The sequence below is a fragment of the Stenella coeruleoalba genome, assembly GCF_951394435.1.
Source record: "Stenella coeruleoalba genome assembly, chromosome: X".
Classification (NCBI taxonomy): domain Eukaryota; kingdom Metazoa; phylum Chordata; class Mammalia; order Artiodactyla; family Delphinidae; genus Stenella; species Stenella coeruleoalba.
The window spans coordinates 59,979,176-59,991,678 of record NC_137152.1 but is presented as its reverse complement, the minus strand read 5'-3'; the positions used below and the strand labels follow the sequence as shown (position 1 = coordinate 59,991,678).

The window sequence follows — 12,503 nt, the reverse complement described above, 5'->3', positions numbered from 1 at the left end:
TAAGACACAGCCTGAGCTTGTCCCGGGGGCCCCCCAGTTCACCTGCCGACCAGAGGCTGGAGGGCCTGGAGGGCCCTGGAGGGCCCCGGGCTAGAAGGCCGCGATCCGCTTCTCACCGCGCTCTCTGCCGGAACTCGAAGGTGTTTATATAAGTAAAAATATTTAAAACCATCTGTGTGCAGTCCATCTGAGTGGACTTTATTTTCAACTTATTTGGGTAGATATCAAGGAGTGTGATTGCTGGATCATGTGGTAAGAGTTTGGTTAATTTTGTAAGATATTGCCAAAAGTTGCTGGACCATTTTGCATTTTTTTGAGCGGTGAATGAGAGTTCCTATTTCTTCACATCCTTACCAGCATTTTGTGTTGTCAGTGTTCTGCATTTTGTCCATTGTAATAGGTATATAGTGTTATCTTATTTTTTAAATTTCCAATTCCCGAATGACATATGATGTGGAGCATCTTTTCATATGCTCATTTTCCATTTGCATATATTTGGTAAAATGTCTTCAGATCTTTTGCCTGCTTTTAATCATGTTGTTTATATTATTATTGTTGAGTTTTGGGTTTTTTATATATTTTAGATAATAGTTCTTTATTAGATATGTCTTTTGCAAGTATTTTCTCGCAGTCTGTAGCAGAAAGACATGTCTTTCATTCTTTTGAAGTTTGCTAGTATTTTATTAAGGACTTTTACATCTGTATTCATAAGTGATGTTGGTCTTTTTGTGGTATCTTTTCTGGTTTGGTACGATACTGGTCTCATTGAATGAGTTGGGATGTGTTCCCTCCTTTTTTACTAGAAGAGTTTGTGAAAAATTGGTGTTAATGCTTTTTTTCTTTTTGAACGTTTGGTGTAATTTGGTGGTGAAACCATCTGGACCTTTGCTTTTCTTTGTGGGTAGTTTTTTGATTACCAATTCAGTCTTTTCAGTTATAGGTCTATTCACATTGTCTCTTTATTCTTGTGTCAACTTCGGTAGTTTGTGTGTGTTTAGGAATTTGTCCATTTCATTTAGGTTATCTAATTTTTTGGCATACAGTTGTTCATGATATTTCTTTATAATCCTTTTATTTCTTTAAGGTAAGTAGTGGCATCCTCTCTTTAATTTTTCATTCTAGTAATTTGAGTCTTGTCTCCTTTTTTTCTTGGTCCATCTAGCCTAAGTTTTTTTTTTTCAGTTTTATTCATCTTTCCAAAGAACTTATTTTGGTTTTGTTGATTTTTCTCTATTGTTTTCTATTCCCTGTTTCATTAATTTATATTCTAATCTTTATTATTTCCTTCCCTCTGCTTCCTTTAGGAAGTTGTTTTTCTTTTTTTAGTGTCTTATGGTAAAGGAAAATACAGTTAATGTGATTTTATTTTTAGTAGAAGATGGAACTTAAATTTTCTTCTAAGAGAAAAACCTTGAACAATTACAGTAGGAAATATTTTGAGTACAAACTGCTCTTTTCAGAAATGCTGTTTCAGAAGGGATTAGCGTGTCAAAAGAGAGTGATTTTAATCAGAAAACTCTTTTTTTTTGGTTTTTTACATGAATTTCTTTTTAACATCTTTATTGGAGTATAATTGCTTTACAATGGTGTGTTAGTTTCTGCTTTATAACAAAGTGAATCAGTTATACGTATACATATGTTCCCATATCTCTTCCCTCTTGCGTCTCCCTCCCTCCCACCCTCCCTGTCCCACCCCTCTAGGTGTTCACAAACCACCGAGCTGATCTCCCTGTGCTATGTGGCTGCTTCCCACTAGCTATCTATTTTACGTTTGGTAGTGTATATATGTCCATGCCACTCAGAAAACTCTTTTTTAACCAAAGCAATATTATTTAAAAAAAATTTATTGGAGTATAGTTGATAGAAAACTCTTATATTTTAATGTGAGTAAAGTACTACCAATACTGCCATACTACATAGTTTGAAAAATAGGTTCATGGAATCGTAGGTATTGGTGTTCTATTTGATAATGCACCAAAGAGATAAATAATGTTTTTACTTCTTCTCTTTTAAGATAAAGTCAGTGGTTCTGGAAATAACTCTGATATGATGGAAAACAGCAAGGAAGAGGTAAGAATAATTTGAAGCATTTAAAAGATATTTATTAATTAATGCTAATCAACTAGAGTATGTCATCAGGTTGCTTTTATTTAATACATGCATGTGTTTGAGTTTACTGTTATACCCAAGTATTATTACAGTACTTCATTTTGGGTCGTTGTCCACTTTTTGATGGTGTTCATTGTTTTTGTTATTGTTGTGGTTTGCTTCAGCTGTATAGCTAAAGTCAGACAACTGAAGGCTTGCTAACAGATAGTATTTGAGTGTTATTATATTGCAACAATGGTGCCCAAGGTGGTTGTTATGGGCATGACCCCATGGTTCTGAGATCTCTCAAAACTGAGTATTTTAGAGTCTCTTAAACAGTATTATTGGAACCCATCCTGAGGTCCTTCACCTGATACCCCAGCCTACACTACAGTTTTAGGATTCTTCCCACCTAGTGTAAAAAATTGAATCCAATAAAATATACTGATTATATTGGCAAAACCAAGGTAAATTTAGTATCTCAAAGGAAATCATAGAAGGTATTCTGTGCCATATGTTAGGATAGAGAAAGTGACACATGTTTAGATCCTTAAAACTCTCTGCCCCTGTTGGGATCTGATTACCTCTACACCTTTGTTTTGTCTTTGTTGGCTTAGGCCGAGATCATGATATAGCAGTGTATCATCTTCTGTACCTCAAAATTCAACAGTAACAATTTAATGAAAAAAATTAATCTTAAATCAAGGAAACTTGAGAGTAAATTAGAATTAGTTTTTGAAGTTCCTTTTAGAAAAATACTTTAGGCATAAAAATTATATCTCATTCTATCACTATATTAGACATCTTGGTATAGGGAAACAGTTAATTGTAGGGATGTTTCTCTGAGAGTTTTACTCACCTTTGTATTTATTTCTCGCATTTAGGGAGCTAGCTCTTCAGAAAAATCCAAATCATCAGGATCATCACGATCAAAGAGGTTGGTTGATGTTGAAGGGAAAAAAGTTACTTTCTTTTTCAGGTTGTTTTATTTTCTTTTTCTTAGAATAATCTTTTTTTCTAAACTTAAAGCACTCTGTTCTCAGTAAACTATTTTATACAAACATATATATTTTTAAAAGGGCAGTATAGTATAATGAATCTCTTGTATCCATCACTTGACTTTTAATTTTAATTAAAAATTTCCCAGGAGGGGATTTATTATATATTAGTGGCCCTGGCAATATGTAGATAATTTCTGTCAGATAATATATGTGCTTTAAAAACAAGGAGAAAAGGGGAAATGAAATGTTGAATGCCTCATGAGGCAATCTGAGTTTTTTAGGGTTATATGAAATTGTCTAGGATGGGGACTGGTAGCCATCATAGTTATGAGGAAGTTATAAGAAGATCAAAGAGTGGTTCAAATACTTGTCTGTGTTAAATTGTCAAAGTGAATTGTACGTAACAACTGAAACTACTTCAAAGCATAATGTAATGCATAATATAACTGTGGAGTGTAGTTTGTATTAGAAGTTTGCAATTTATTCTATTGGACTTTTACTTTTTTGAACCAGTGGAAATGTCTCTTAATAATCACAGCTTGCTTGTTATTAACTTATTCCCTAAAGTAGTGATTCTTAAATAGGAGTTCCCTTTAAAATCTTCCTCATAGCTTTTTCAGAATGCACATGCTCTGATCCTCCCAAGACCTACTAAATCATAATATTCAGTTATATGGTATAGAGATGTATGCTTCCCTAGGTGATTCTGATATGTATCCCTGGTTAAGAGCCACTGCTTAATCTAAACATGTTATTTATGTTACTTGGGTGTTCTTCCAATAGCAGAAATGTCCATAATTCTGTGGACTTAATTCTCTCATAGGAAACCTTCAATTGTAACAAAGTATGTAGAATCTGATGATGAAAAACCTTTGGATGAAACTGTAAATGAAGATGCTTCTAATGAAAATTCAGAAAATGATATTACTATGCAAAGCTTGCCAAAAGGTAAAGTGTATTAATTTTTCATATGAAGTTAAAGTTGAAATGCATTTTTAAATGTCATTACTATAAAATTGGAACTTGATTACTTTAAGCTGTGTGTGAAGGACCAAACCTAATATTTTGATAGTGATGGTCTGGAAATGTATTAGTATGGTAATGATAATGTGTGTTACTGAGGTTCAAAATTTAGAATATTCAGTCAGGTTTGATAAGAAGAAGACTTATTTTCTCTTTCCATTGGGTTTTAGAAAAGGGATTTTATTTTCCAAATTATACTTGAATGTGGAAGTTGGTTTAAAAATTTAGTATATTAAGTTTTGGTTCAGTAAATTTTAATGTGTTTGCTTTATAGAAAAACATAATGAATACTCTGAAAACTTCTTAAGAAAACATTTAAAGTCTAGTTTAGTCTTACTGCATTCTTAAATTCCCTAAGACGCAAAGCTGAAGTTACCTATTAAATTTGACTTAGGTATATTTCTTGTAATTATCTTTTTAAAAATGCCTTGTTACATTTCCTCTCAACCGTTGCATTTCTAATATTAAAAGTGCATTGATTAGATTGGGGCCTGGGCAGGGGTGGGGAGGGGGGAAGCCAAATGAAAATCTTGGACTTTTCATAGCCCAAGTCTGAGAGCAGTGTGATTACATGATGAGAGAATGACAAGGGTCTTGGTAATTTCATAGTGTTTCAGAAATCAACAGTTTAGATTTTTCTCTTTATTGAATAATATGTTTAAAGGCTCTTAGCAGATTTTTCAAATTTATTCTCACAGATCATTTACAGCAGTGTTTACTACTTTATTCTCTTTCTCTACTTATGCTTATGTGACACATTTTTTGATTATGGAAATTTAAAAAAATGATGAGTTAGGAGAATAATACATTGCTTTACTAGGACAAATTGGGAGTTATAATAGATGAGAAATGAAATGAGGAAAAGAAAGGAATGAGAGAAAGAAGAGAGAAGGAAAATTGATGGGCCTACCATTTACTTGGCTTTGAAAATCATCTGTGACAATTTTATGTAATGGTTTTGGTGGCCTATGGCAGAAACAACTAACATGGGAGTCTGAGTCCCATAGGCAGTGACTCACTTTGGATTATTACATTCTCAGTGGTTGTCACTGGGAGTCCTTATGATGGCCACTGGGTGAGCTAAGAACTAGGAATTCCAGTCTTTGTTTTAATGATATTGTGGAAGAGAGTTAGTATGGGATGTTACGAACCTGAACTAAGTGTAATTGTCTCCCACCAAACCAAAAATAGACCTGTTTCATAAGGTTAAATTTGATTGATTATAATTATTGTTATCATACTATATTGAGTATGTGTAAGTACCAGACTCTTAAAAAGTTAACTTATTTAATCCTCAAAACAATGCTGTAAGGTAGTTACTGTTTCTATTTGTAGAGATGAAAGAACAAATTCAGAGCTCAAGGAACTTTTTCAGCTTTAAATTGAGAAGCTAAGATTTGAACCCAGGTCTGCCTGAATCCAAAGCTAGTGAGTGCTCTTTCCACTCTGCTGCTTTGCTTCCATTTAGAGAAGAATCTTCAGAAAGAAATCTGGTTTTTTTTGGTTAACTATAAATCTTTAGCTTTTTTCAAATGCCAGGGCTTCTCTGAGAGTATATATGTGAAATGGTTGTTGTGAATAAAGGTTTTTTTCTGTGTGTGGAGATTATTTATATTTACCAGTTTGTAAAAACTCAATCCTCTGTGCCCTATTTCCCCCCTTTTTTCAGAGACTCAGAAGTTCATTTAAGTAGGTGCTATACCTTGCTAAAACTTGCTCGCTAAATAACATAGACCCATGTTTCAGGGAGACAGCCCCTGACAACTACCAGATTTTACAGTTGGCCCTCCGTATCCGTGGGTTCCGCATCTGCATATTCAGTCAACTGCAGATCAGAAATATTTGGGGAAAAAATTCTGGAAAGTTCCAAAATGCAAAACTTGAGTTTGTTGTTGGCTGGCAACTATTAACATAGTGTTTACATTGTATTAGGTATTATAAGTAATCTAGAGATGATTTAAAGTATACAGGACGATGTACGTAGGTTATATATGCAAATACTATGCCATTTTATTTAAGGGACTTGAGCATCCACGGATTTTGGTATCCAAGGGGTCCTGGAACAAATCTCCCATGGATACTGAGGGATGACTGTACTTTCTTAATTGTTGTCAGTAATGCCCAATTACTAAGCCCAGCAATGTAGGTAAATGTGAGGCCTGGACCCTTTTTACTATGCCCCTGCTTTATTTGCTCTTGAGAGATTAAAATGAAAACTTAAATTAGCAGCCTCTCTCCTCAGTTCACATGTTTTATAGCTAAGAAAGTACGTTCTTTCTAAAAGATTTCCATAGGGACCAACAATTGATCTCATTCTGCAATTTATTGTCATAGCACTTGAGCTTAAGTATCTTAAGGCAGTCTTTGTTTAAAACTCTTTAAGGACTTTGCAGGGTACTGAAACTTGGATGTATTATTTGGGAAATGCCACAGAATAGGTATAGCAGTAATAGCAGAATTAACTTCTCACATTGTCCCCCACTATCCTCCCCCAAAGCAATATAAAACAACCCCTTAAAAATCTTTTTCTGCATTTATGATTTGGCTTATGAGAAGAATAGGATGTCTTTTTAAAATTTTCTCTTCTGATCCTTTTGTTTTTTTAAACTGTGGAACTTAGCATGGATGTTCATATTCAGAACAGCTTTTGTGATAGGCAGTATAAAATTCAGAACTGGGCTAAGGCTTTATACTTTATTCACACATTTCTGTTATGAATCAGTACATAATACTGCCCCCCCCCATTTTTATGAACTATATTCCAAAAAGTAATCTGTTGACACCTGGCCCTTTTACTATTTCCCTGTTTTATTTATTCTTGAGAGGTCCTTATACAAATACTGAAAACTTGAAAGAAACAAAACTATGTACCAGCAATGTTGGCTTTATCTGAACTGAAGTCTTGTACTTCACTTGCACATTTAATATGTGTAATGGTTTTTTAAATGAAATCATTCTAGGTACAGTGATTGTACAACCAGAGCCAGTGCTGAATGAAGACAAAGATGATTTTAAAGGGCCTGAATTTAGAAGCAGAAGTAAAATGAAAACTGAAAATCTCAAAAAACGCGGAGGTAAATACAAGTGAAAATGAAAACATGAGTTTAAAGTGCTGTTTATGACCATATTGGAAAATCTGATGTGCTTACTAAAAATACCTCCACTTTTCTGCCCATTGTTTTTTAAAAGCACTACTTAAAAATAACTTCTGTTTCTTTCTGAGCTCTGAAGCAGAAAAGGTTAAACACCATTTATCAAAATGCCTTTGCCTTCAGTGGCTATTAAGTTATCTCAAGAAGCTTACTATTTCCTTCTTACACATGTTAGTTCTGTAATGCTTATATGCCAGAATACCATGTGTTCCCTCTCACCCCGAAAGAATTTTAGATTTGGATGAAATCTTGCCTGTGGCCTTCAGGTAACTTTATACATATCTAAAACATTGTTTCACAGAGTGATGGACATCTGCATTAGTGTCACCTGGGGTGCTTATTAAAAATGCAAGTCCCTTGACTCCACTCATAACAATTTAGAATTTCTGAGGATGATGTCAAGACTCTGCCCCAGTTTGTTCTTATGTGCGTTCAAGTCAGAGATCTATTGATCTAAGGATATCAGTGCAGAGATGAGTAGGAAGGAGATGGGAACTAGAGCTAGTAACCTTCCCTCCATCTGTCTGAGCCGCCTTTCCCTTTGTATGTCTACCCTCACTTATACACACAACCATTGGCTAATCATCTGTAGAAAGTTAGCATAAGGAGGATTCATTTAAAAATTTACGACAGTGGAGTATGTGTCCCACTTGTTTGTGTGTGTTTAAAATAGTACCTGTATGTATTTTTTGGGCAGATTAAGAGAGTCAGAATCCATTACTGTAGGAAGAATGAATCTCTAAAAGATAGAACATGACACTAAGTTTCTAAATAGAAGTGTAATGGAAGCGTGTCTGTTAAATATTTATCATGTACATTGTGAAATTATAGCATAGTTCTTGGTGAAATTTTGTGAAGATTTTAATTTCAGTGCTATGTGATATCTTGATGGTACTAGTAAAATATATCTGTGTTTATAGTATATATACACATATATGTGTATATACACATATATGTATATATGTGTGTGTGTATGTGTGTGTGTGTGTATATATATATACATATATATATATAGGTTTTCAGATTCAATAATTCATTAGATTGTTAGAGAAAATCAAGGAAATGTTGTTTAGTCTTTTGTCCACAAGGGGGTGTTCTACCCCTCTCAAGCATAAGGAAGATTCATTGAGAATCTAATTCATAGTAAGGAAACTGCCATTGCAACAACAGAGCTCACCAAAGCTAAGTAGTATTTAAAATAAGAGAATCTGCAAGTAGAAGGTGATGATAAGGACCAGTAGTAAGAGTTTCTTCTTTTTATTTCTGATTATGGGTCCTCTAGGGAAGACAGATAACTAAGTGTATTGTGTCAAAATTAATATCTAATTGGTGGCTTTTGGGGAGGGACTCTGGAGCAGTCAGTGTCTCAAATGTGGATAACAGCTAAAAGGAGAATAAAAAAGAACCACAGTCATTGGGGAGGGTGTTTTTAGTGACACTTTACTATGCTGCTGGTATTTGGTCTGAGCTGATATGTCTCTGGAACATTTTATTGAGTGTTCTGTGTAAGAATGTTTATATTGTGCTTAAGGGAAAATGTATGTTTATAGCCATATAATAGCACTTAAAATCTTTCATGTTAATTTTTGTCTTAATGATTTTCTACATCTTTAAGCTGTCGGAAATCACACAGGAAATTTAACTATGTTTACTCATGTACACATGTACGAATAAACTAGTGATCTGAGGTACTGAATTGCTAGTTAATATTCAAACTTCCTAGGAAAGTTAGTTCTAAAATTGAATTCTAATATAGGAAACTGTCAAGAAGGTAAACTTTATACATAAAATAATCTTATAATGATTTGAAACAAAATTAAACACAAAGATATTGATCATTTCAGGAGCCATTGTTTTTTAAATACCATAGCCTATTTTGATATCCTTTCCCTAGTTTAATTGTTAGAAAACATATTTTACACCTAATTTTTCTATATGGCAGAATAATTTTGTTCTTTCTTTAAAACTGATAAAATGTATTGAGCTCAGAATTGAAAATGCCGCTTTTCCATTTATATACTATATATATTATAATCATGAAGATATTTCATAGCTAAAAATAAAAATTTAAAACATGCATGCATAGAAACAAGTATGTATACTAAAGTACCACTTGAGCATTTTACAATATTTGTTTAAGATCTCACTTAAACTAATTGGTTTAGTCCTACTCTCATCTATATATCCTTCCTTTCACACCTCAGGTTGTGATTATTTGACGTTTGTATGCATGTGTGGTGTTTCCATGCATGTTTTTATATTTTTCTTTACATATTTTTATTCTTAACAGCATTTATTTTTCATTTAAAAGTGTACAAAGTAGTATCTTGTATATATCCTTTTGTAGCATTTCTCATCCAATATTGATTTTGACATCTATTCATATCAGTAAATGTACAATCTAGTTTTTTTACTTTTTGCTCTTCTGTAGAATTTAGTTGTATGAGTAAACCACTATCCATTTTCCAAATGTGAAATTATTTCTAATTTTCATTTTCAGAGTTTTCAAATTTGCTAATTAACACTGCAATGAATATCCTTTATATGAGTCATTGTGCACAGATGGGAGAAAGTCTCCAATGGATCACCTAGTTTTTTAAAATTCTTGAGTGATATATGTGCAAAATCACATAGAAGATACTTAATATTATCTAACAGTGGATGAGCATTCAAACTCTAGCTTTTTGTTACCTTGTTTATATGAATGCAATCATTATTTGACATGAAAAAGCACACTGTATATTTATTTATGTTAAAAGAAATACAGAATATATGAATACTCAAGATCAAAACTAATGGAGGAGAATATGATTTAAAGGAAAATATTAGCAGCTTATATAGTAGGTCTTCAAATTCTCTGTATTTTCTGGAAAAGTATCATGGTGCCCTTATACCTTGGTTAAACTTTTTTAACTTACGCAAATAAAGATATTTGTGATAATGCTTGGGTCCATGGTGCTTTGGATCTTAAAACTAAGAAAAACACAAAATAGAAAATTAAAAGGTGAGAAATGTATTTATTGTTTTGTCTTTTATTTAGGGATAGAGACAGTTTTTTTTTCTTTTTTTAAGTCATTCACTTTTTTTTTTTTTTTTGGTGAATGCAGGCATTTTCACTGGCCTCTTTTGAATCATAATCTACCATCTTATTTGGATCAAGGTCTTGGTTGCACATCAGAGTCGTCTGTAAAACTTAAAAAAGAAAAAAGTGTCCAGGAGATCCCCATTCAGTGGGTTAGGGGTGGGAATGGCTGTCCCTGTTTTTAAAAGATTCTTTGGCTGATTCTAATGTTCAGCTCAGATTGTGAAGCACCGTGCAGAACTATGGACGAGAGTGAGGCAGGAGAGGTCCCCTTTATTCTTGTGTAGGTTATCTTCCATCTGTTTTTCTGCAGAAACTGTGGAATGGGGCTCTGTCAAAACGCAGCCATTCTGAAGTTTTGCTGTCAAGATAGATATACCTGCAAATCTTATTTGTCGTTATTTGGAAATAATAGACAGTGCCGATATGGAATAGACATAGAAAAAAGGCAGGTTAATGGGGATTGTGGATAGTATTGAAGGGACTCTTAGGAAGGAAATTGGTAATATAAAGTTAGCAGGTTTTCACATAATATTGAAAGGATCTGTGTAGACAATTCCATTTTGAGAATAAAAACTTTATGGCATACCTAACTTAAGTACAGGGTTACAAAAGAATCTATTCCATATATTTCACTTCCCCATTCTTTAAGAACTGATCCTGAATTTCTTTGTGAAGCAGTAGCAAAATGAAAAAGAGCTCTTGACCCCTATTTTTAGAACTTTTTTTATAAAGTCTCTTCATGTTATATCAAGTTGTTGTAAGAAACAGGGTTTGTATCTGTAAAAGGGAGCAAATTAGCTCTGCAATTTGTCAAGGTTGTCATTTTTTTAGTAAGTCTGTAAAATTATTAACCTTTGTATTTGTGTCCAAAATGTCATTTTCTCAAGGATTATGAGGTATTTAATTTTCAATTCGAATGTTGGGAAATGCTGACTAAAGTATATATCTTTTTGTACGTGTGTATATGTGTGAATAATGGTCACTCCTTTCTCCTAGAAGATGGGCTTCATGGGATTGTGAGCTGTACCGCTTGTGGACAACAGGTCAATCATTTTCAAAAAGATTCCATTTATAGACATCCTTTACTGCAAGTACTTATTTGTAAGGTATGTAATGATCTGTTGATAATTAATTCCACAAATATTTGAATGCTTAACATGTGTCAGACTTTTGATGCACAGTGATGAAGACGGAAATGGTCTCTGCCATTGGAGGACATATAATGTAGTGGGGAAGACAGACATGAAAGGCCCAATAAGTGCTATGATAGGGGAGTTACTGTGTACTTTGGGAACACACAGGAAGCCTTTGTAATTTGGAGTTGGGTGGTGGGGGGCTTTATAATGGAGATGATGTAGGTGGTACCTGAAATATAAATAGGAATTAGCTTGGCAAAGTGGGATTGGTTCAGCATATTCTAGGCTAGAGGCAACATGGTATTCAAAGGCTCAGAGGTGAGGGAGAGTGTGGTGTCTTGGGAAACTGCAGAGTACATATGTGTGCACACATATGTTTTACAACATTCCCTCTTACATAGCCTAATTACCCAAATCTGAACTCTCCATGTGGAGCAGGGTTTTGACATAATTTGGAGATAATAGAATTAAAAATGTTTCATATGTATTGAAGATAGTTTTAACAGTCTGTGTAAACTTTTTTTTACAAGTAATACCTTGGAATTAATTTTAAATATCTATAATATCAAGGTTATCATTTCCCTAACTCATATTACTGCTAAAATTAATCCTTTGTTAGTTTGCTTCCCAATAAAACGCCTCCTTGAATTACAGGGGCAGACCAGACTTTCCTTAATTAGAGTTCCAGTTCTAGATCTTGTATGAATTTTTGGTAGATGTAGACCTCCTTAAATGTACTAAATTTACTCCATCTTTTAGTAATTTGTGTCCTCCTTTCCTTGAATTCATTTCAGCCAGGAGCCTGTTTAGGGTACATGTTGTAGCTTCTAGTTTTAAATTGTGACAGCTGAATTTTATATTGTTGGATTTGTAATGTGCATTGCTTTTCTCTTTTCTTACATACGTGATTGGTTTTTTTTTTTTAAGGGCCAGTCTGTTGTGCCTAGCCCATTTCAGTAATCAGTAGTTTTCATCAGTGGGCATGGAACCTTCCCTTTTCTCCAGTCCCAGTGAAAAA

General features: G+C 33.7%; 1 protein-coding gene across 13 annotated transcripts in view; it reads left to right on the top strand.

Moving 5' to 3' along the window:
- ATRX (ATRX chromatin remodeler) overlaps window positions 1-12,503 on the top strand; it is a 249,450-nt gene that overhangs the window by 72,655 nt on the left and 164,292 nt on the right. For 8 of the 13 annotated variants that reach the window (XM_079910006.1, XM_079909999.1, XM_079910007.1 and 5 more), the window contains 5 exons: window positions 2,015-2,070; window positions 2,973-3,025; window positions 3,913-4,037; window positions 7,073-7,186; window positions 11,346-11,455. In XM_079910006.1, coding sequence (XP_079766132.1) covers window positions 2,015-2,070; window positions 2,973-3,025; window positions 3,913-4,037; window positions 7,073-7,186; window positions 11,346-11,455 — 458 coding nt within the window. Of the gene's footprint in view, window positions 1-44; window positions 141-213; window positions 253-2,014; window positions 2,071-2,972; window positions 3,026-3,912; window positions 4,038-7,072; window positions 7,187-11,345; window positions 11,456-12,503 lie in introns of those variants that run through there. The other 5 variants (XM_079910002.1, XM_079910001.1, XM_079910005.1 and 2 more) reach the window with 5 other exon arrangements.